This window comes from Dasypus novemcinctus, chromosome 2 (genome assembly GCF_030445035.2).
Source record: "Dasypus novemcinctus isolate mDasNov1 chromosome 2, mDasNov1.1.hap2, whole genome shotgun sequence".
In the NCBI taxonomy this organism is placed as follows: Eukaryota; Metazoa; Chordata; class Mammalia; order Cingulata; family Dasypodidae; genus Dasypus; species Dasypus novemcinctus.
Window position 1 is genome coordinate 154,910,509 of NC_080674.1, and position 24,926 is coordinate 154,935,434.

Here is a 24,926-nt window from a genome sequence, read left to right on the forward strand (position 1 = left end):
GGTAGTAAACCCTTGGTGCCAGGGAGACTTATCCCCAGGAGTCATGTCCCACACTCGGGGGAAGATAATGCATTTATATGCTGAGTTTGGCTTAGAGAGTGGCCACATTTGAGCAACATGGAGGCTCTCAGGAGGTAACTCTTAGGCACCCTGCAACACTAGGCCAAGTTGGAATTTCAAACGCAAAAGGCTTGTAAGCATAATCGTCAGTATTAAGAGCCCATCATTGGACCATCCTTCTTCACTGGTCATTGCCCCTGTATTCAGGGGATTTGAAAATAGATTTTTGATATTATAATTTTTACACTATACCATGATCATTTGAAATAATAGAAGGCAGTTTTTCTTAACCCCAATGAATAAGTTTATGACTATAAATATGAGGATCTCTTTATTACATTGTTTTATTTTTTATCTGAATACCTTTTATTTCATTTTAGTATTTTAAAATTTTATTATAGAGAATTTTGAATACGTATCAAAGGAGTTAGAATAGCATGATGAACTTCAATGTACTCATTACCCCATCCTTTATCCACAATGCCATTCAGAACACCTTTACATCAGGATGGTTCAGTGGAATGGAGGCCCTGAGTTGTATGACCATGATAGACCAAAATAATATTAAAACCTCTTAAATATATAGTGATCACACTTCTAATATGTAAGATTAAAAAAAATTAAACCAGATGGTTGACATAGAAGGAAAACTTTAAAAATTAGAATCTGTGTTCTCTGGTTAGAACATTTTCATGATCCCAAAATGAAACCCCATGCCCATTAACCATCACTCCCTAAAGTTACACCCGTTTCTAGCCCTAGACAGCCAGTAATGTACTTTCTGTCTCTGTTGATTTACCTTTTCTGGATGTGTCATATAAATTGAATCAGATAATATGTGATCTTTTGTGACTAACTTCTTTGACTTGATAATTTCAAAGTTCAGGTTCTGGTGTTCTTAACAAGAGGTCTCTGAGCTTGAATTGAAAAACATTCTTGTGGGGACGTATGGGTGCAGTTGACATATTTATTAAATAATACACAGTATAGTGTAGTGTGGACTTATTAGTATTTTGTGGTTTTCACCTGACTGGCAAAGGGGTCTGTGGAACAAAAAAAGTTGAGAACCCGTCCATGTTTGTAGCATGTGTCAGTACTTTATTTTTTTTCTTTTATTGTGGTAAAGTACACATAATGTAAAATTTACTTTATTAACCATTTTTAAGTGTACAACACTTTTAACCACATCCAAATATATAATTCAGTGCTATTAAATGTTCACAATGTTGTTCTGTCATCACCAACCTCCATTAACCAGAATTTTTCCATTTTCCCAAATAGAAATTGTGCTTTTTAAACCTTAACTCCATGCCCCCGTAACCCCAAATAATATTCTATTGTATGGCTATATCACATATTATTTGTCTTTTCCTGTTAGTTGATAGATATTTGGGTTGATAGATAAATGGGTTGTTTCTACGTTTTGACTCTTAAGAGTATTGCTGCTATGAACCATGTACAAGTTTTTGTGTGGACATATGTTTTAATTTCTCTTGGGACTCTGACTTTTTTTAATTAGTTTTTTTTGGTTAGAGAAGTTATAGGTTTATGGAAATACTGTGCATAAAATATATAGAATATAGAATTCCCATATACCACCCTGTTTTTAATACTTTGCATTAGTATGGTGCATTTGTTGTAATTCATGAAAGAATTTTTTTTATTGTACTATTAGCTATATTCCATCATTTATAATAGTGCTCACTGTATTATATAGTCCTCTGTGGTGTTTTTTTTTTTATTCTAGTACCATATATGACCTAAAATTTCCCCTTTTAACCACATTCACATATATAATTCAGTGCTATTAATTACTTTCACAATCTACCATCACCACCATCCATTACCAAAACTTTATAATTAATCCAAATAGAAACTGTACATTTAAGCATGCACTTCCCCACCCCAACCCCTGCTAACCTCTATTCTAGATTCTGATTCTATGAGTTTGCTTATTCTAATTATTACAAGTGAGTGAAATCATACAATATTTGTCCTTTTATGTCCGGCTTATTTCACTCAACATGTTGTGTTCAAGGTTTATCAAAATTGTCACATGAATCAGAATTTCATTCCTTTTTAATGCTAAATAATACTCCATTGTATGTATATACTACATTTTGTTTATCCATTCATCTAGTGATAGACACTTGGTTTGCTTCCATCTTTCAGCAGTTGTGAATAATGCCACTATGAACATGAACATCATTGTATCTGTTTGAGTCCCTGCTTTCAGTTCTTTTATGTATATAGTAGAAGTAGGATTGGCAGATCATATAGCATTTCTATACTCCCTGAGGAACTGCCAAACTGAATTCCTTGATGACTGCACATTTTGAAATCCCATCAGCCATGGATGGGTGTTTTCGTTTCTCCACATCCTCCCCAACTTTTTAAAAAAAATAGTAGCCAGTTAGTGGGTGTGAAATGATACCTCATTTTGGGTTTGATTTGCATTTCCCTGTTAGCTAGTGAGGTTGAACATCTTTTCATGTGCTTTTTAGCCGTTTGGACATCCTCTTTGGAGAGCTGTCTTCTCAAGTCTTTTGCCCATTTTTTAAATTGGGTTGTTTGTCTTTTAACTGTTGACTTGTAGAATTTCATTATTTATTCTGGAAATTAATCCCTTGTCAGATGTGTGATTTCCAAACATTTTCTCTCCTTATGTGGGTTGTCTTTTCACTTTCATGATAAGTCCTTTGAGATGCAAAAGTTTTAAATTTTGATGAGGTCCCATTTATTTTTTCTTTTGTTGCTTGTGCTTTGGGTATAAGGTCTAAGAAACCATTGCCTAACACAAGATCCTGAAGATGCTTCCCTATATTTTCTTCTAGGAACCCAACCCTGGGACCTAGTATGGTAGGTGGGTCCCCAACTGGTTGAGCCACATCTGCTTCCTTTTTTTTTTTTTAAAGGAGGTACCGGGATTGAACTCAGGCCCTCATACATGCCAAGTGTATGCTCAACCACTGTTACACCTACTTCATTATAATTAATATTTTGAAGAAACTCGGTATTTTTTGTTGAATTTTTACTATCTGGATTTTGTTGGTTACATCCCAGTGGAATAATACTTCCTCTGCATTTCCTGTATATGGTAGAGAGGATGAATTTTAACAATAGTCTAATGATTGTGTAGTATTTTGCCAACATCATATGGTTGCTATATTGTGGCTGCCATTTTATGTTCACTTAGTTTTATTAAATTGTTATCTCTTGGTCCCTTCCCTCATTTCCTGATTTGGGTATTAGTAAGTGAGCTTCTCCATTTGATGAGTTTTTGTTTAGTGTTTGCAATGATTTTATTTCACCTTTCTCTTATACAGAGACTGTATGTCTGGCTTATTTTCATAAATGGGAGTTTACAAAGTGAGATGCGCTTCAATTTAAAGACAGTAATAAACTCTTCTTAAGTTTCTTGGCCATTTTGGACTGTTAGGCTTTAGAAGAAGCCTTACCATTTCCATGAGTTCAATAACATTTTTCCATACTTTACATGAACTATTTGCTTTTATAGTATTCACTAATTTACCTGCTTAATCATTCGTTCTTTAAACTTTTTCTGTGAAATGAATTATAAGTCCTCCTCAGATGAGTTATTTGCATGAATATGTTTTATAATTGGGAAAACTTACCATTTTATTACATGATAAATATAAAATAGATATTTGCTATTTCTACTACAAGGTAAAGAATGAATTGCTTTTTTTCCTCCTACACTGCCTTTCTAAGCTCTACCTTAAACTGATGTTTAAAAATTTACATATTGCTTATTAATTTTCTTTTGGCATCTTTTTTACTACTTCTTATTGCCTAACTTTTTTAGATGTGATTTGATTTCAGTGTTTTTATTTTATTCCAGAATGATTATCAGATGGATGTATTTTGTAATTTGTAGAACTGTTCTTATTTATAATCAATGTTTCCATATAGATATTTCAAGAGCCAGCAGAGGAAGAACGAGATGGCAGAAAAAAGAAATATCCTAGTCCCCAGAAGACTCGTTCAGAATCTAGTGAACGAAGGTTTGTATTTATTTTTAATTAGGAAGACATTGATAACTCATGTTGTGTTGCCTTGAAAGAGTGTTGGAATGATTTTTAACATATGTATTGATTGACTCTTCTCTCTCGAAACTGATTTAAGGAGAATGTTATCTTTCTTTCTTCCACTTTCTCTGTTTTTTGTCTTTGTCATACTTTCTATTCCTTTTATAAACAATCATCATTATGTTCTTTCCCCAGGAGCTCAGGGGTGGGAGCAGTCTCCTTAGAGAATATTAATGAAATGTTCCATTTGGTTAGGGGTGCTCGGTGTTAAAATTTTCTATATCATTTTATGTTATAAATAGTACAGATTGTGTATTGAGTCATCAGCCTACCATCAGAAAAAATTGGTCTTTGTTTAGATAGACTTATTTTGAGGCTTTTTTATTTTCTTGTTCTAAATTTTATTTTCTTCCCATCCCTCCCCATACTTTGGATTTACCTCTCCTTTACATTTCTCCCCACCCAGTGTGCTTGAAGTAGGAATGTTTTTTCCTTTTTATGTTATGGATTAGAAGAATTATGTGGTGATGCGATGGCTCTCTAAAAGAGCATACACATTATGAGTTTTGGTGACTCCAGGGAGGTTGCTTCATTCTACCAATTTGTTTGCAGACTTGATTCTATAGTCAATATATGGCTTTTATATCTGTGTATTATAGGACACGTGAGAAAAAAAGAGAAGATGGCAAGTGGAGGGACTATGACCGGTACTATGAACGGAATGAATTATACCGTGAGAAGTATGACTGGAGAAGAGGCAGGAGTGAGAGTCGGAGTAAAAGCCGAGGCCTGAGTCGTAGTCGAAGCCGAAGTAGGGGACGCAGTAAAGACCGGGATCCAAATAGAAATGTTGGTGAGTAGATAAGATATCTCCCTAAAAATTCGGTTCTTGCTTATTTTACCATATTGTAAGGGAACAAGAAATTCCCTTGAAGGTAATATGTTTGTCGTTAAAAACTGAATAATGATTTTGTTACAAAGACAGTGCTCTGCTTCTAGGATTAAGTCAAGGTAGTATGACTAAAAAGTGTGTCCTGGTACCTATCTAGACTTAAGTGATTTTGTACAATTGACAAATCAACAAAGCTACCATTTGAGGAAGAGAGTTGCCTGCTTCCTCCCCCTCCACTTTGCCCCAAAAAACTAATTGATTTTTCTGTAAGGTTGCTTAGTGTTTATAAAATTAAAAAGAAAAAAAAATAAGTAGATTATTGGGATCCCAGTCATTGATATGAACTCCTAGGATATGAGTTTGGAATTCAATTCTTGGACTCTTACTGAGTATCAGTGGGGAAGCAGAATCTTTTTCAGTTGGTGTTTTGGTGTTATGATAAAAGATTTTGCACAAGGTAATGGTCCAGATAGGTCACACTGTTGATATTTCTGCCTTTAAGATATATTAATAATGAGAGCAGTTTGAAATATAGTTAGCTTCATATGTTACTTCAGTGTTCTTATCTTTCCTATTTTGTAAGTGAGGAAATCAGTTTAAAAACATAAATGACACCAGATGCAGAATAAACATGCACCATCCTGCATTAAAAAGCAAAAATAAAAAACCCATAAATGTCTGATTTGTTTCATTCTTGCTTTTATTTTATCTCTAAAGCAGAGCACAGAGAAAGATCAAAATTTAAGAGTGAAAGGAATGATTTGGAGAGTTCCTATGTGCCTGTGTCTGCACCACCTCCGAACTCTTCTGAACAGTATTCCTCGGGGGCACAGTCTATTCCCAGCACTGTTACTGTGATTGCACCTGCTCACCACTCTGAAAACACAACTGAGAGTTGGTCTAATTACTATAACAATCATAGCTCTTCCAATTCTTTTGGCCGAAACCCACCACCAAAGAGGCGATGCAGAGATTATGATGGTAAAAATTACTGCCTTCTCTTATATCATACCTGAAGACATCAGTAAAGCAAATGTTGCATATATAGCATAGCTTTTAATTATAGTATAGATTTTGTTAACAGGGATGCTAAAAATATTCTCTTTTAGCAAGATGCATGTTTACTTGTTTGATGTAATGGTTTGGCTCTTGTTGAGAGACTATTCACAATTGACCCTTTTTTTGTTTGTTTTTTGTTCTTAGTGTTACTTCAAACACTATAAGTATACCATATAATTTGGTAGAAACCAAGAATTGCAATTTCTTTGAGTAGTGTTTGGTGCTGTAACCTACTTAGAAGTTTGATATGTTGACTTTACATTTGATTGATTGAATGAATGAATGAACAAATGAGTGTGTATATATTTAACTTTTTTTATTATGGAAGTATTTAAATATTTATAAAAGTAGATCATATAATGAATACCAGTGTGTCCATTACCTTATTTCAACAGTTAGCAACTCAGAGGTAATCTTGTCGTCTTCTATACTCCTATCTACATCACCCCATTCTGTATTATTTGAAGCAGATCTCAAATGTCATAACATTTTTATCTGTAAATCTAGAATGCATATATTTTTACACTTTATTTATTTTGAAGTAGAGAAAAAGGTCAAATCAAAATTCAAGCATTACCTCACCCTTACTCTGATTTCCCTGCCACAGAGTTCTCCTTCACAGGGCTAGCTTAATGTTATCAGTTTCTTGTGTGTCTTTTTATCTTTACAAAGATAATCCATGCATATCCACATAAACACATACATATACACATTCTCTTTCACTTTTTTACATAAATTGCAGTATATTCACACAGTGCTGCATAATGATTTTAAATTCTCTTAGTTCTATTTCCTAGAATTCATCCTACATTAATACATAAAGAGCTTCCTCAGTATCTTTGGGCTTTTTAATATTCTATATGTACAAAAATGTTTTCAACCTGTTCCTTATTGATGCACTTTTGGAATGTTTCTAATATTTTGCTATTACAAACAACGGTAGAGTGAATAACCTGGTACATAATGGTCACTTGAATTGTTTTAATTTAAAATTTCAACTTGCTATAGCAAGAATAGTTTTAGAGTAATATGAGAATAGGTAATTGAAATTAAATCATTTAGTTCAAGTCCCTCACCCCTCTCCCCGGCTTCCCGCTTTCTTAAATTGATGCTTGCTTAAAATATATGAATTTTTATTATGAAAACTTAATAGCAAATTGGGTTAATCTTATAGTATCTAATAGCCTGTTCTTGAGACTGCTATTTGCTCTCTCAACAAGTCATAGTATCTCATAGTACAGAAAGTAGAGAATACACCTTCCTCTACCTCAGGAATATTGATGATTAACAGAATAAAACTAAGAAGGCTTTGGACTCCTTGGAGAAAAGCACTTTGTTAAAATCAGATAAGTAGATTTTTAAGGGATTTGTTTTGTTTGTTTTCTGAATTCTAAATACTAGATTGTAGTAAGATACTTTTTTTATTCTTACAGAAAGAGGATTTTGTGTACTTGGTGACCTGTGTCAGTTTGATCATGGAAATGATCCCCTGGTTGTTGATGAAGTTGCTCTGCCAAGCATGATTCCTTTCCCACCTCCTCCTCCTGGGCTTCCTCCTCCACCGCCTCCTGGAATCTTAATGCCGCCCATGCCAGGACCAGGGCCAGGGCCAGGACCAGGACCAGGACCAGGACCAGGACCAGGTCCAGGTCCTGGTCACAGTATGAGACTTCCTGTTCCCCAAGGTCATGGCCAGCCACCACCTTCTGTTGTGCTTCCCATACCAAGTAAGTTTATATTGGTTCAGTCTTCCTTTCTTTAATGGGGAAGTCTGTTTAGAAGAATCTCATCTCTTTTAGCTTACTTGACATTTGATTTAAGTGTTTGAAAAATAAGTAATAGAATTTGGGGTGTATTACTAAAACTAAGATGCTATTCTGTCCTTTTTCCCTATGCTTTGTTGCTTTGCATTATTTGTAATACCTCCAGTGTAATTTTTTTTTCCCAGTACAAATTTTATCTGTAGTGGCCTAAGCCTATGTTGACCTGAATTCAAACTTTTGCATTGTAAGAACTCCAGTTTTAGGGAAGCAGATGTGGCTCAAGTGATTGAGCTCCTTCCTATCACATGGGAAGTCCTAGGTTCATTTCCCAGCACCTCCTGGAGAAGACAAGCAAGATGGTAAGCTGGCATGACAGGCTGGTGCAGCTAGCTGACACAACAAGGAGACACAAAGAGAGAATACAGTGAGAAGCACAACAAAGCAGGGCCTAGCTGACTGGATCAAGTGATTGAGTGCCTCTCTACCACATTGTAGGTCCCAGGTTTAGTTCCCAGTGTCTCCTAAAGAGAAGAGGAGCAGACAAGGAGACCACACAGTGAATGGACACAGAGCAGACAGCGGGCGCAAAAGCAACAATGGAGGGGGGGTGGTTAATAAATTAAAAATAAACCTTTTTTTTAAAAGCCAGTTTTATTTTCCAAGTTGCCAGAAAATTAATATTCCTGTAATTAAAGAAATTTCCCAGTTTTTAAAAGAAAATCCCTTCAAGAATATTAATTTTTAAATTTTTCATTATGAAAATTTTCAAGCATACAGAGAGATGGAAGAATAAAAGTACTGCATATACTGTCATCCTGCTTCAACAATTAGCAGTATTTGGCTGTTCTTCTCTCATCTCTCCACCCCTACACACACATGCACCTATGTACACACATATATAAATTTTGTTTTGGTTTGTTTAGTTTTTCTGGAGTTAATTCCAAACATCATATCATGTCATTTGTGAGGATCTCTTTATTTTATTTTAATTTTTTGTTTTATTTTTATTTGCAACAAATAAAAAATCAAGTAAGTGTGCCCAACAAAATTTAGAGTAAGAAGTGTTTATTTTATTTTATTTTATTTTTTTAAAGATTTATTTATTTATTTAATCCCCCCTCCCCCACCGCCCGGTTGTCTGTTCTCTGTGTCTATTTGCTGCGTCTTGTTTCTTTGTTGGCTTCTGTTGTCGTCAGCGGCACAGGAAGTGTGGGTGGCGCCATTCCTAGGCAGGCTGCACTTTCTTTCGTGCTGGGCCGCTCTCCTTACGGGCGCACTCCTTGCGCGTGGGGCTCCCCTACACGGGGGACACCCCTGCGTGGGGGCGGCACTCCTTGCGCGCATCAGCACTGCGCATGGGCCAGCTCCACACGGGTCAAGGAGGACCGGGGTTTGAACCGTGGACCTCCCATGTGGTAGACGGTCACCCTAACCACTGGGCCAAGTCCGTTTCCCAAGAAGTGTTTAAAGATGGTCATTTTAAAAATATTTAAAGTTGCCAGTGTAGCAGAAACTTAAGTAAAACTAATTTTTTAAAGGCTGATTGTAGAAAATGTAACTGAAAAAATTATGGGTTGAATAGTTTACAAGTGTAAAGATACAAGAAAATATCCATTTGAAGATGTTTAACATTATTAAAAAATGGCAAGTCATTTTTAAAATGACTGCCATTCAATTTTTTTAAGCAGTAAAATATTTTTTTCCTATTTTCTTTTTTGTTACATTTTTATTTTGAAATAATTATACTCACAGGAAGTTGCAAAAATAGTAGAGAAATATCCATTGTAGTCATTCCCCAGGTTCTTTGTAGTAAAGAACGTTATAGAACACATTTTATTGAAGTTGGTAAAGGTTTGCTCAGTTGACATACAGTTCTTTTAACTTAGCATTTGTGACTATATATTATTGTCAGATAAATAGTGTAAATTGTGAATCTCAAGCTGTGATTTCATTCCCCAGATGAAGAAGCATCTTCACATACAGAAAATCTAACAATAGAAGATATAATTTCAATGTAGTGGGTAGGGAGGGACCAGTGGGCCAGTGGGGACATAACTATTTAAAAGTTAAATCTAAGAATGTTGTCCCCCCCCGCCCCAATTTTTTACTATGAAAATTTTCAAATAGTAGTTGAAAGAATTGTAAACCCATATGCTCACTATAATTAACATTTTATTGTATTTGCATTATCACATCTTTCCACCTCTCCAGTTTTATTTTTGATGCATTTCACTGTAAGCTGCAGATATTAGTACACATCGGTATACTTATCATTAGCTTTTGAGTTCTGTAGAACATTATAAACTTCCCAGAAAGTTCCCTCAAGCCCCTTTCAGACCTTCTCCATCCCCACGTACCCCAGAGGCAATCAGTTGTCAATTGTGATTTTTTAAATTAAAAGAAAATTTTTTATGGCACCTGGGTGGGGGATTTAGTGAGCCCTGGACTTCATATGTGGGAATCAGGCCCCCAACCACTTGAGCAACATCTGTTCCCCAGTTGTGATTTTTTTCCACCCTAGATTAATTTTGCCTGTTGAAGAACTAAGAGTACTATTTTAATTATGCAACTCACAGTGCCTAAGCCTGCATATATTAAATTCCTTAAATCTATTCAAAGCCAAAGTAGGTATATTAAGTATGAATGTCCATATTAGTATTAGTATAGTGAATAATTTTAATAGCTATGAAACGTTAATGCTCTTTCATTTTTTACTTGTAGGACCACCCATAACACAGTCAAGCTTGATAAACAACCGTGACCAGACTGGAACAAGTGCAGTACCCAATCTTGCACCAGTGGGAGCAAGACTACCTCCTCCTTTACCCCAGAACCTCCTTTATACAGTATCAGAACGTACGTAAATGTTGTTTAATTTAAATCACTAAAGTTTAGATAGGCAATTTTATGTACAGAGTTTTTCATATAATGTTAAATTTTTAAAGACTCGAATTTTTTTATGGACTGTGTTACTGTAAAAGTTATGTATGTATTCTGGGGGCAGTTTATTAGCAGTTATGCTATAAGGCCATATTTTAGTTTTCTTTGGAAATGAGGAAGAAGGGCAGACCTTCTGTTGTGAAGAAGTCTACTCCTCCATGAAGTAGCAATATTCTTAGTCTCATCTAAAGGAAATTCATTCTGAAGCTTCTGTTCAAAGATTGTTTCTCTAATTGAGCTTCTAAAACATAAGGCTTCATTCCTAAGAGGCATACAAAAAAGCTGGATGAAGTTTTTATAAAAATCATTTATTTAACTTGGAAACTCGAGTGAAGATAGAGAGCATCTTTTTTAAGATTTATTTTTATTTATCCCTCCCCTCTGCCACTCGTGCTTGCTCTCTGTTCTCTGTGACCATTTGCTGCATGTTCTTCTGTGTCTGCTTGTTTTCTCTTCTTGTCTTCTCTTTAGGAAGCACCTGGAACCGATCCTGGGACCTTCTGACATGGGAGAGAGGCACTCAGTCACTTGAGCCACCTCAGCTCCCTGGTTTGTTGTGTCTCTCATTATCTTTCCTCTGTGTCTCTTTTTTGTTGCATCATCTTATTGTATCAGCTCTCCATGCAGGCCAGCTTGCCTTCACCAGGAGGCCCTGGGAATCAAATTCGACCTCCTATATGGTAGATGGGAGCCCACATCCGCTTCCCAGAGAACATCATTTAAAATTTTGTAAAATAAATGCTTAACTAATAACATGGTTCTCTTACATACCAATTCTCTTTTATTTCTTAGTGTTTTTGTTTTGGGTGTGTTTGGTTTATGAAGGCTTTAAAAAGAATCCCTTTCTTCAAAAACACAAAAAGAAGGTAGTTGGTTATTAAAAAATGTCAGATTGTGAGTTTTTTTCCAAAGTGGTAGGTCATTTTATGGCTATGTTCATCTTCTCTGTAACTGTGTTTATCGTATACAAAGTTTGTTTTGCCTCCTAAACATTTCTTCATCTCCATTATCTCATGGAGAGGAAGTTCAGCAACTGCCAGGTTGAAATCTTAATTATATCACTTATGTTTGTGTCACCTTGGACAAGTCATTTAACCTCTTGATATCTCAGTTTCCTCTTCTGTAAAATGGAGATAATGTTACCCATCTCATTAGAGCTGTTTGGCAGAGTAAATGAATGAATACATATAGAACATCTTGAATAGTTCCTGGCATCTACTTAAGTATAAACGAGATTAATTATTATATTATAGTAGTTATTATTGTCTCCTCAGATTTCACTCTCTAAAATCAAACGTATTCTGTTCTCCTTAAGTCTCTAGCTCCCACCACCCCTGTCTTTGTCAATGGCCGTGATATTCACCCAGAATTAAAGCCTTGACATCACTAACTCATTGCTTTGCTTTTATATATCTAGTCAAAAATCTTTCTCTTTTCTTTTGAAGTATCCCTTTCTTTCTATTCCTATTATGGCTTCTGCCCTTGTCCATACCTGAATCACTCACATTTCAATTATTGCAGCAATCTTCTTGACTCCATTATTTTTCACCCTTAAGTCACACCACATAGAGCTGCTAAACTAATTTTCCTGAGAAAACCAACCATGACGGTCGCTAATGAGGGCTCTTCATTGACCAGTATTTCTTCCTCTATAGCCTGTTCTTTTTTTGTTTTAGGAGGTACCAGGGATTGAACCCAAGACCCTACCCATGGGAAGCAGGCACTTAACCACTGAGCTACACCTGCCCCCCTCCTCTGTAGCTTCTAATGTTTACTAGACTCTGGTCCACCATTTTGGTCATCTTATTTCACTTCACCAACATGCATTTTCTCTGGACAGGCCTATCATAACCTTTGTATCCTGTCATGCCTCAACTTTCTTTTGCCATTTTCACTATTATCTATATGCTTCTATTTTTTTAATGCCTTTCAAGGCCCAGATCTTCTAATACTTGGTAACATTATTGTTCTGTTCTAAAATTACGTATTATACATTGAACATATAATTGTAGATAGGCCTACTCTTTGATATTTTATTTGTGTACATCCCATGTGCAACTGAGCTTCATCAGAACAGGAAAATCTCATCTGTTAAGTGATTCTCGTTTCATATTCAGTGTCACAGTCTTCAGTTTACTAGTGTTTTTTCACATGTGTGTTTGTTCCATTGGTGCATTCCTTTTTTAATTATGGGAAATTTCAAATATATATAAAAATAAAGAAGATAGTGAACTCCCATGTACCCAACACCCAACTTCGGCAGTTATCAATTTATGGCCGATCCTGTTTCGTGTGTGTTCTATACCTGAGTCTGCTTTTAACTTTATTTCTGAATGCTTTTGGACTTATAAATATGAAAAATTGGATTATTTCAGTCTGTTGCAGATGGCGTATTTTTATGTGGTTAAATTTAACTTTGTGGCTCACTATAAAAATTCCATTTTAATTTTAATTTTTTAAAAGTTTGGCATTTACCATTTATTTTTATATTGTTAAATTTAACATTGACTAACTCTAAAAATGTCATTTTAATTAAAACATATGACAGTTAACATTTCATAGTATTTATTAAATGAGCAAATATTTGTTGAGTGCTTACTGTGTTCCAGGCATTGTGTAAGATAGTGATAAACCAAGATGAATAAGATACCTGCACTCATATTGCTTAGAGTCCATTTTTCTATTATTTTTTAATGTAACATATTTGGCGATTTATTAATGAAGGCCTTTATATCAGAGAACCCAAACATCTGTTTTTCAGAGGCTGATAACATTTCTAAGAAAATCATTGTGTGGAACCAATATAGTAATAAATTTTTATTTTACCATCTTAAGGACTGAATATGAAAATATATCATTTCAATATTTTAATATTTTATTTTTAGGAGGTACCAGGGATTGAAACCAGGACCTCATACATAGAAAGCAGGCACTCAAACCATTGAGTTACACCCGCTCCCCTCACTTCAATTTAAAAAGACATTTTACAACAAAAAAGATAATCTCAAAATAAAGGACAATCCTTCTGTTTTTGGTTTTATAGCATACTCATTATGTTGTTTTTCCCATTTTGTCTTAGACCAACAAAAAGGTGCTAACTTTCCAGTGTCATTTGTGAAATATTCTGCTTTAGAAGGTAGTCATATGTGTTAATAATTACAAAGAGATTTAATTCGTTCGCAGCTGAATATTTTGAAAGTTTTAGAATATTTGTTTTGATTAGAAATTCATACTACTGTGCAAACCACTTTGTGATCTTTGTTTTTTAAAACTCTAAAATTTGATTATAATATTTATAGAGAAGTTTGAAAACCTATAAGAGTTCCTGATAATCAATACATTTAAAAAGTTTTTTTGGTTTAGTATACTTGTCACTCGTAATTTTGTTATGTCTTTCTATTCAGTTGATTTAAAATTTTTTTTTCCCAAATTATTGCCTTTGAGACAGATAAGCTGAATCCTTCAAATATTCATGTTTACTTTTCTAAGTACAGTAATAGATAATTTCAAAAAAATTAGAAGTTGCTTTGGTTAAAATGAAATTAGAAGCTATATGTTTAAATGTGTTTTGTAACGTAGTAGAGCTCATCAGCTATCCTGAAGTTTAAATATTGGGAAGGTTTAAATAAATGGTATTTTGTTTGCACTGAAGTTATTAAAATTCACAGCATGTAAATAATGCTTATAAGTAGAAAAAACTCCCCTGGCATATCAAATGGTATTTGGTTTGTAATAAGCATGTCAGTAGATTTCAGACATAGGAAAACAAAATCTAGAGTTTTTGGAGGTAGAAGTAAGAGTCTGCTCAGTACTAAGTACTGGAAATATGCAGATGAATAAGAAGTCATTCTTAAGAAGCTAAAATATCTAATAGTGGGAAAAAACATTAAAAAAAAAACAAAACCACAGTGCATTTTCTTGTAATAGCTAAAGATCAGAGTGCTGCAGAAACATAGGTGACAAAGGAACTAATTTTGCCAAAATTAAACCTTCCTTTAGACTGCATTTGTCATTTGTTCTGAAAGAGGACAGTTGAAAAAAAAATTTTTTTTTTTTGAGGTACCGGGGCCATGGATTGAACCCAGTACCCTGTATGTGGGAAGCTGGCTCTCAACCGCTGAACCACATCACTCCCTGTCATATACCTTTTTTTCCAGTTTTCATTTTTTTAAAGATATATTTTACTTCTGTCTCCCTACTCCCTTGTTGTTTTGCACTTGCTATCTACTCTCTGTGTGCTTGTCGTCTTTTTTTTTTTTTTTTTTAGGAGGCATTGGGACCTGAACCCAAGACCTCCCATATGGAAGGTGGGTGCCCAACTGCTTGAGCCCCATCTGCTTCCCTGACATATACCTTTTAAAATCATGTTTTCCTCTGAAGTTCCTAAGCATTTTGCTCCAGATGTGAAGCCACCAACTCAGTGTATGTTTTTGGATTTTTATAAGACTATTAATATAAAATATTGAGGTAACAAATGCTTTTTTTTTCTTTGCTCTGTTTCTTCTCCTTATTTTAAGATGAATAGTAAAAATATTTTATAACTGCTAAGTTTCCTATACTGGATGTGTGAAAAAGTAAGAAGAGGATTTAACATCTTGGGATTCTGGTCAGTGATTCTTAGGCATTTATCACTCTTCAAAGGAGGTTACATACATAATCTTTATCTTCCAGAAAATACTTTTCTTAGTATTAACTTTGTAAAATTATTGAAACACTATATTCCTAAACTTTCCATATAATTCTGTGAATGTGTAACATTTTTCTGTGCAGAATAATGAAGTTTGATGTCTAGAAGAATGAATCCATTTCCAGTAGAATCCTTGTGTATCATCTAGAATTTTTCTCCCTGTTCATTTACTTTGGTTTGTGTTTCATTAGCTGTCATATTACCCATTTTCATTTATAAGTGTTCATCCAGATGATTGGGTACTTTTAATAGATAAGCTTTTATGTCTTCTTTCAACAACTATTGAATTCCTACTATGCACCAGGCACCGTTTAGGCCTAGGGATGACAGAAATTTGCAGGATCACATATTCTCACAGAGAAGACGCATGAAAAATATGGCCAGTATTTAGAAGGCATAACTGTTGAAATTATTAGCTTTAGATTTGAGTGTTTAGTTTAAAATTTATCTAAATTATTTTTTCTGTGAATACTCCTAAGAGACAAAAATCAGGAAAATTACACAGAATGGCCAAAATTTGTTTGAATAAAGACTTTCTTCAGCTAACTAGAGTTAATATTGAGAATGTAAAAATATTAGTATTAGGCATGTAATATGTATGAACAAGTTCAGATGACACCATGTGGGAAGTGGATGTGGCTCAAGTGATTGGGCTCCTGTCTACCATATGGGAGATCCAGGGTTTTATTCCCGGGGTCTCCTGGTGAAGGTAAGCTAGCCCGTGTGGTGAGCTGGCCCACACGGAGTGCTGGCCACTTGGAGAGCTGGCGCAGCAAGATGACGCAACAAAAAGAGACACAGGAGAGACAATAAGAGACGGAGCAGATAAGGGAACTGAGGTGACATGAGAGATTGAGTGTCTCTCTCCCACTCCAGAAGGTCCCAGAATCATTTCTGGTGCTGCTTAAAGAGAAGACAAGCAGAACAGAAGAACACACAGTGAATGGACACAGAGAGCAGACAGCGAGCACAAAAGAATGAAGTGGGGGGAGCGGCACAGGAAATAAGTAAATCTTTAAAAAAAAAAAAAAAGGGATAAGAACATGAATTTTGATTGATGGGGATGTTGTAGTTTGGGATTACTCAGTTGGTCTCATGACTGACCAAAACGAATTTGAATACAATTCTGACTGGTTCATTTTCACTATTATTATAACCTGTTTCTGATGTATAAAAAAACTGAATATATGGAAAATTTCAAATATGCACAAAAGGAGAGAGGTAGTAAATTGATTCTCCGTACCCTTCAGTGATTTTCAACATGGAATCTTGCTATTATTTATAAACTACCACTGATTTGATTATTTTACAGCAAGTCCCAAACATAACGTTTCTTCTGGAAAAACTTAAAGTACATATCTCTCAAACGTAAGGATTAAATCCATACACAGGGAAGCGAATTTGGCTCAACTGATAGAATTTCTGCCTACCATATGGGAGGTCCAGGGTTCAAACCCAGGGCCTCCTGGCCCATGTGGTGAGCTGGCCCACACGCAGTGCTGATGCATGCAAGGAGTGCTGTGCCACACAGGGGTATTCCCCGAGTAGGGGAGCCCCACACAAAGGAGTGCACCACATAAAGAGAGCCACCCCGCGTGAAAATGCAGTTTTACCGAGAGTGGCACTGCACACGTGGAGAGCTGACGCAGCAAGATGACGCAACAAAAAGAGAATATTCCAGCATTCCCTAGTATTTTCCAAAGGGTGACCACTGTATTTTTTTAAAAATATCATGAGTTCATGGACTCTCAATAGTTGACATGTTTTTGCCTATTACAGTCCTTTTTGATGTTCAAATTGACTCATCTTTTACCAGGGGTAACTCTTCATGTTTACTCTTTGGGGTTTTGGGGTTTTTTGTTTTGTGTGTGTGTGTGTGTGTGTGATGCCAGGGTCTTTTGGGGTTTTTTATTTTGTGTGTGTGTGTGTGTGTGTGTGTGTGTATGATGTCAGGGTCTTTGTTAGCTGTCTTACTTCTGGAAAAACAAAATGTACCAAGGTATATCCAGGCTCATCTTATATATTTTCTGCCCAGATCTAGAGTCAGCCATTTATCTGAGGAACCTGGGTTTCTTTTAGTAAAATAGTGTTTATAGTAGGCATTGTTTAAGAAAATCATGCTTCATTTGGATAAACAACCATCTTTCTGAAGTGTTTGAGTGCATATTCTTTGTCATTTGTTTTAAAAATAGATTATGTGCAATGGCCTTTTAGTTTCTAATTTACTTTGCGACATTGATTAGATATTTTTAGTTCATTTGAGTGCTATATCATAAATTTAAACCAGTTATAAAGACCGAGATTTTTCTCTTTAGCATGCTACTTTGTTCTGTTGATAGGGTACTGTTAGCAAGGAATTCTCTGCCATAGGTCATGATTACAACTATTTTTAGATTATTGAGGATATGCCAAAATTGTTTTTGTAATGTATGATTGATTGCTTCTTTTTTAATGTAGATTTTGGAAAGGGTTGATGTCAAGTAACAGTCATGTTATCTATAGCAAATATGATTTGTCACCTCCTCCTTTGCTCCATATATGGGAAGAGAAGTGTAGTAATATTTAGCACATTTATTTCTCCTCAACATTTACTTTGAAATCAAATGATTACTCTGTAGCATGTCCTGTTAAGCTTTGTTAAAAGTCTTCAGAAATTTTACAATTTTAAGGTCATTCCCTCAAGTGTAAAAAAATCTCATCCACTTTATTTTTCTTGTGTCACATAGTGAATGTCTGAATTGGATATAAAATACTGACGTAAGCCTCATAAGTATGTGTCATGTGGGATAGTCAGTACAAAAGATAGTATTAAATGACCAAATGGAAGTTTTGCTCCTTGATACCTTATCTTTTTTTAAAATCTTGTTCTGCTTCTTTGTGCCTGACATTCTTGCAACAATATTTGTAAACCCTAAATATGTTTTCTTTAAAAAAATGGTTTCTAATATGTATAGTAATTCCATATGTATAGTGGCTAATCTGTTTATCTAGGATTCTGCCATTTTTTCTTTTATCTATTAATCACAATAATCCAGAAGGCTTACATCTGCATTTGTTATCTACCTGTTCAGGGGGATAACATTTTTACTATCTTGTTAACTTTTTTCCCTCTTGAACATTTCTTATTCTCTGTGAGATATGCTTGTGGTAGTCTTTATTTTTGTTTTTAATTCCTTTATTATTACCCTTTTTTCCATTCGCAAGTATATTTTGTACAAACCTGAAATTGTGTGGATGGGGGGAGAGTTTTTGTTTTTCTTTAAATGGATGTGACAGTGTATTATCTGCATGTCTCATTGGATTCAAAATTCTGTGTAATAATACCTCAGGGATCCTTTGCCTGATAACTTGAAGCAGCTGAATTTTTAGCTTTGGGTTAAATAAGTACATGGCTCTCCCATGTAAGATTGTAAAAGAAGAGATTATACAGTCGTACTACCCAATTATTACTCTTTCTTTATACCATGATGCAACTAGTTCCTTGACCTTTTTTGAATTAGAAAGAATCAGTAACCTCTCCTTCATCTACTGTTTTTGGTATAATTTCTTTGTTCTTGACTGGGAAGTACATCATTATTTAAGAGAAGCTTGTGACTTAATCCCAGCTGTTCTCCCATTCTTTTCTCTCTAGGACAGCCCATGTACTCTCGTGAACATGGTGCTGCTGCATCTGAGCGACTTCAGTTGGGGACGCCGCCTCCTCTGTTGGCAGCTCGTTTGGTGCCACCTCGCAACCTTATGGGATCTTCCATTGGGTACCATACCTCAGTCTCCAGCCCCACCCCTCTGGTCCCAGGTAAGCTTTGCTACAGATGGCCATTTACTTTGCTAATCTTTTGTTCCTTAAGCTGGCCAGCCTAAGAGGTGACCTGGAATCCTGATCTGCAGCCACAAATTCACATTAAAGCTCTTAGGTAGTTTTATTTTCTGTTCCTCTGCTTTTTTCATTTTTCCCTAGTGACTGCTACATGATTAGGCCTCCTGTGTCTGTCATCTCTGGTGTCCTCTGTATTTACTTTTAGTTCCTGGGTAACAAGCTATGTTAGTTCTGAGCTAATTTCTAATCTGTTAGATAAGAACCTACATTACAAGAAAAAGTAGGTTAATCTTTCTTTAAAATGAAACAAAAACAAACTTCTTTTTTCTTACAATGGATGAACATGTTTTTTTCCCTCTGCCCCTTGCTGGGTATAATGTAGTGATTCTTGAAAACTCTTCCATCTCTTACTTAGCATGTGCTTTTTGAGGATTTATGGAGTGTTTTGTGGATATCTCAAGGGGTTTTAAACATTTTTTACCTCACCTTTAAATCTCAGTTCATCATAATTTATTAAAAGATTAAGTTTCTTGCAGTACTGCATATTCCCAGAATTTTATCGAAAAAGGTCATTTGATTATGAACCTTATTTAAAACTTTCTGTGGCCTTCACTGTAGATTTTATGTCAGGAGTACTGAGTAGTAGCTGAAAACTCTTTATCATAATTTGCAGATCTTGTACTCTGAATCATAGAAGGGATTGACCAATAATAAAGATTTCAATATATCTTACCTTGTGGTTGAAACTTAATGTGAACAACATAAGACATTTGTCCATTAAAAAAGTAAAAGAGGTACAGACTCCTAAATCATAGTTCTAAATATCAGTGTCTTTAGTCAATCTTAATTGACTTTCATTTTACGTTAGGATGAAGAGGATATATACCATTTAGAGATGAACACTTTCCGAATTTTTTTTTAATTCTAAAGAAATAGTTATTTAGCATTAGAATTTTAAAAGTTAAAATTTGATTTGTAGAGAAAACACATCAAAAGTGGCATTGATGAGAAAGGTGGTGGCAAGATTATTATATTTATAGATATAAAATTATTTCTTGGCTGTTCCATTTGGAATTTGTTTTATGTATGACACCAGCTATTTTATCTCCTGTTTAAAGTTCAGATGGTCAGATGAGTAGATTGATTTTTTCCCTAGTTAAAAAAGTACCTAGGAATTGGTAGGATATGATAGATAACATGAAACTCAACCAGTCTTTCAATATGGTATCAGGTACATGAAAACAAATTTTCTTTAAAAAATGTACATTGAAATTTGAATCAGTTTGTTAATACAAGATAAGAATGGCTAGGTGAATGAATCTGGAAATATATCAGCATGTAGGAATGGTGAATGGATTTATATCAATGTTTTGTAACAGGAGCTGTTTTTTCTTTTATTGCCGAAAGGTGTATCCATGTACTATAAATCAAAAAGAGAATGCATGGGTTGATATGATAATATTTATTGAAGAAAACAAATATTTTGGAAATTGTTCATTTTATAATAGTCAGGAACAGTTTAACTATAATATTTCTGATTTGTTGTTTGTTTTTGTTTCGTCTCCTCTCAGATACATATGAACCAGATGGTTATAACCCAGAAGCTCCTAGTATTACCAGTTCTGGTAGATCTCAGTACAGACAATTTTTTTCAAGAACACAGACACAACGCCCAAACCTGATTGGCCTAACATCTGGAGATATGGATGCAAATCCAAGAGGTGAGAATGCCTTGAAATTTTTCTGAGGTTAATTGTTATGCAGTTGCTAGGTATGGTTATTGCGTTTGCATTTCTCACTTCACTTGAGGAGATTGAAGTCTAAAAATACACAGTATGTTTTTTGAAGGGTACTGTGAGTAATTATCTCAAATATGTTTAGATAACTTTATCTCCAAATTTTATTTTAAAGCTATAATTAGACTCTTTATTTTTAAACACATATAATGTTACTTAATAGCTTTTTTGGGTAGGATTGTAGACTATTTTAGCTGTGTACTAGGCTAAATATTGGGTATAGAAAGATGAAAAGACATGGCCCCTTCCCTTCAAAAAACATATCATTTAAGACTCTTAAATGACCATTAAAATTTAATACTAATAACATTGAGAACCTTATGTACTGCAGTAAAAGTATCATTTGATGATTTTTAGAACCTGTGATTACAACCATATTCTAGAACCTATACAAAGTATAGTCACAAATCTTAAAAATAAAGCAAACCCAGTATTTAATGCAAGCATTAACATTTAACATGAGTTAATGTCCATCCCTATCCCCCACCCCTGAAAAAAGGGGTGAGATTCCAGTTTCTAACTTACTATTATGATTAGATTTTGAGTGACTGGCCATGGGCCATCTTGACACTATTTTTATGGTTTAATCATATGGCAACCATTTTCTTGTTCTTACCTTCTTTCCTATCCTGATTTTGTTAACTTTTTAAAAGTTAACTTTACTGTAATTAATTTCACAGTTGTTACTACAAGTTAACAGATTTTGCATGAGGATTATACCAAATACATTTACATGTAGTATTATTTCTTATACTCCTTACAACACAGAAGAGGTGCTATTTTTTTCTTTTTTATAGATGAAGACAGAGGCTTAGAGAGGTTAAAGAATTTGCCCAAGTTCATATACTAATAAGTAGCAGAACTGGAATTTGAACCCAGGTCTATCTGATTCCAAAGGATATACTCTTACCATCTATGCTGTAATAATATGTTATTACCAAATTACCTGAAATTAGTGGGAGATCATTTTCTCGGTAATTTTAAGTCTTCCCTTTGTTTCTAGCCTGGTCTGTCTATACAGATTATACACCACGATCAAGATAATTTCTCTCAATTTTTTCAGTGAAGAAAGCAAATGGGTCGTATACCACAGGCTTGCTATGTCATCTTGGGCAACTGAACCTTTAGCTATATCTTGTTCCCTTTCTATAAGGCACTTAAATAATGAAAAACATTAGGCAATGCCAGGTGGTAATAACTTTTAGGGAAGAGATAATAGGTCTCAAATTCTAGAGTGCATCATGCCATCACAATAATTGCTATCAGTTACCCTTCTGCAATCATAAACTGTATGGGAACAGGGATCATACCTATTTTATTCACTAATTTATACCCAGAGTCTAATGGAGTTTCTGGGCTATAAGAAATATATGTTATGGGAAGTGGATGTGACTCAAGCAGTTGGCTCCCGTTTACCATATAGGAGGTCCAGGGTTTGGTGCCCAGGACCACCGCCGCAGGAGTGCTGGCCAATGCAGAGAGCTGACACAGCAAGATGGCAAAACAAGAGACACAGAGGAGAGACAGTAAGAGATGTAGCAGAACCGGGAGCTGAGGTGGTGCAAGAGAATGATTGCTTCTCTCACACTCCGGAAGGTCCCAGGATTGGTTCTTGGAGCCACCTAATGAGAATACAAGGAGACACAGAAAAATTACAGCAAATGGATACATATAGCAGACCATGGGGGTCGGGATGGGAGGGCGAGAAGTAAATTTAAAAATCTTAAAAAAAAAAAAAAAAGACATCTATATTATATGAATGGTTATATCGTGGTTTCCGTGTTACACAGGTTAAATGGCACATAGCACTCTCCATGCCATCCCTATCCTGACATCTCACCCTAATATGTTTTTCTTTGCTGCTTATTTTATTTTTGTTGGAGTTGCTGAAGATAACTCAGGAAACAGAATGTAGCAGGCATAGTTTTGTGTTATTTTCTTTTTTAAAATACCTTCCCCCACCCACAGGCAACCAGCTTAAGGTCAGTTTCTCATAGATTTCAGTCTTAATTGTTGTGGGAGAAGTGTACCAATATATAATATTGGCTTTGAATTCTTTCTCCCAGCTTTTTAGTTTGAAGAATTTCAGACCTACAGAAAATCAAAAGAAGTGTAAAATATTACACCACTGGTGAATGTAAATACCTTTGTCTACATTCACCAGTGGTGTAACATTTTGAAATTTGAGCATGCATATACTCACTAATATGTGTATGTCCTCTCTCTTCTTTTTTTTTTATTGAATTACTTGAAATTGTTGTAGGCATCATGAATTTTATTCTTAAATTTTTAGCTTATATCTAAGAATAAGATATAGTCCCATATAAGCACAATATCATTGCTACACATAAGATCATAATTCCATAATATCTTAAGATACAGTTCTGATAATGTAGTGAGCTTCTTGTTAAATCACATCAGAAGGCAAATAACGTCAGAATGTCTATGAAGATGCTGTTTGATTGCTTGCCTAAGGTTTATGATAACCACTAGATCTCTCCATTGTAAAGTGAGTAATACTCACAATGAAGATCTTGTTCTCCAAAACAACTTTTCTCTGATATGTTTTACGTCCATTGATAATCCTTGTCTAAAACAGTTATTACATTGGAGATTGCCTTTTTATAAACTTGGATGTTCTATTTTTTTTAAAAAGGAGGCAGTTGATCATTTTGTTAGGCATTTCTGATAAGTAAATTATAGTAGAAGAACACCATTTGCAGTGCCTTTTAGCTTTTGAACCAAATATTTTAATTGTGTAAAACTCCCCAAATACAGTGCATTATCAGTAATCTGATTTTTTTGTGTGTATTCAACAGCTGCTAACATTGTCATCCAGACTGAACCACCAGTTCCTGTTTCAGTTAATAGCAACATAACCAGAGTAGTTCTTGAACCAGATAGCCGGAAAAGAGTTGTGAGTGGTTTGGAAGGGCCACTCACAAAGAAACCATGGCTGGGAAAGTAAGATCATTTGTTAATTAATGCTTTTGTTATGATATTGCATTAGTAAATTTGTATACTTGAGTTGTCATTTATCAGTACTTTTCAAACTGTGTCTCAAAGGTAGGGTTCCAAGAGCATCTTTAGAAAGTCCTAAAAATAAAAAAAACTACAATATTCATAATAGATATTATAAAGTTTTACCTATTTCTATACTTAACCCAACATTAAAAATCATTAAGACACTGGAATTGAATAGAAAAGAAGAAAAAGGTTCAGTACCTTTTCAGAAGTTTTAAAAAAGCACCATAAAAAATGATGTTCTATTCTGCTCTATTCTTGCTTTAATTTGACTCTTTGAAAATTGTGGTGGCTCTTTTTAGCATCTGATTTTTAGTCTCAGGCTTCTACTTTTTATAATCATTTGCTATTTTACTCTTCTTTCTCTCTGTTTATAAAATGTTCTGTACCCATGTAATCAGGATGATGTGAAAATTAGTGATTTCTGAAGAATGTTAAGGTTTTGCAAAAGACATGTTTTGATAAATGTTACCTTACATTCTTTAGTGACATATCCTTTGGCTAGGCATGAGTTGAGAAAATTAACCAAGATCTATTAATATTCCTTTCAGGCAAGGGAATAACAATCAGAGTAAACCAGGATTCTTGCGAAAGAATCAGTATACAAACACCAAATTAGAAGTCAAGAAAATCCCTCAGGAATTGAACAACATTACCAAGCTCAATGAACACTTCAGCAAATTTGGAACTATTGTTAACATCCAGGTAAATGTGGCTGTATTAGTGATGGAATCTGGGCACTTTGTGGGTATCCGTGCTAAGTATTGAAAACTGTTCTATATATGTATATGTTATATATGTTATATGTTATATATGTTATATATATATATATATATGCA

General features: G+C 34.8%; 1 protein-coding gene across 2 annotated transcripts in view; it reads left to right on the forward strand.

The window, feature by feature from the left end:
- The window catches only part of RBM27 (RNA binding motif protein 27), a 92,792-nt gene that overhangs the window by 17,948 nt on the left and 49,918 nt on the right, over positions 1–24,926 (forward strand). Inside the window, exons 4-12 of one of the 2 annotated variants that reach the window (XM_004476578.2) lie at positions 3,994–4,085; positions 4,769–4,962; positions 5,719–5,982; positions 7,494–7,787; positions 10,545–10,679; positions 19,082–19,246; positions 20,839–20,988; positions 23,883–24,027; positions 24,639–24,792. In XM_004476578.2, coding sequence (XP_004476635.1) covers positions 3,994–4,085; positions 4,769–4,962; positions 5,719–5,982; positions 7,494–7,787; positions 10,545–10,679; positions 19,082–19,246; positions 20,839–20,988; positions 23,883–24,027; positions 24,639–24,792 — 1,593 coding nt within the window. The remainder of the gene's footprint in view (positions 1–3,993; positions 4,086–4,768; positions 4,963–5,718; positions 5,983–7,493; positions 7,788–10,544; positions 10,680–19,081; positions 19,247–20,838; positions 20,989–23,882; positions 24,028–24,638; positions 24,793–24,926) is intronic. The other variant, XM_004476579.2, reaches the window with a different exon arrangement.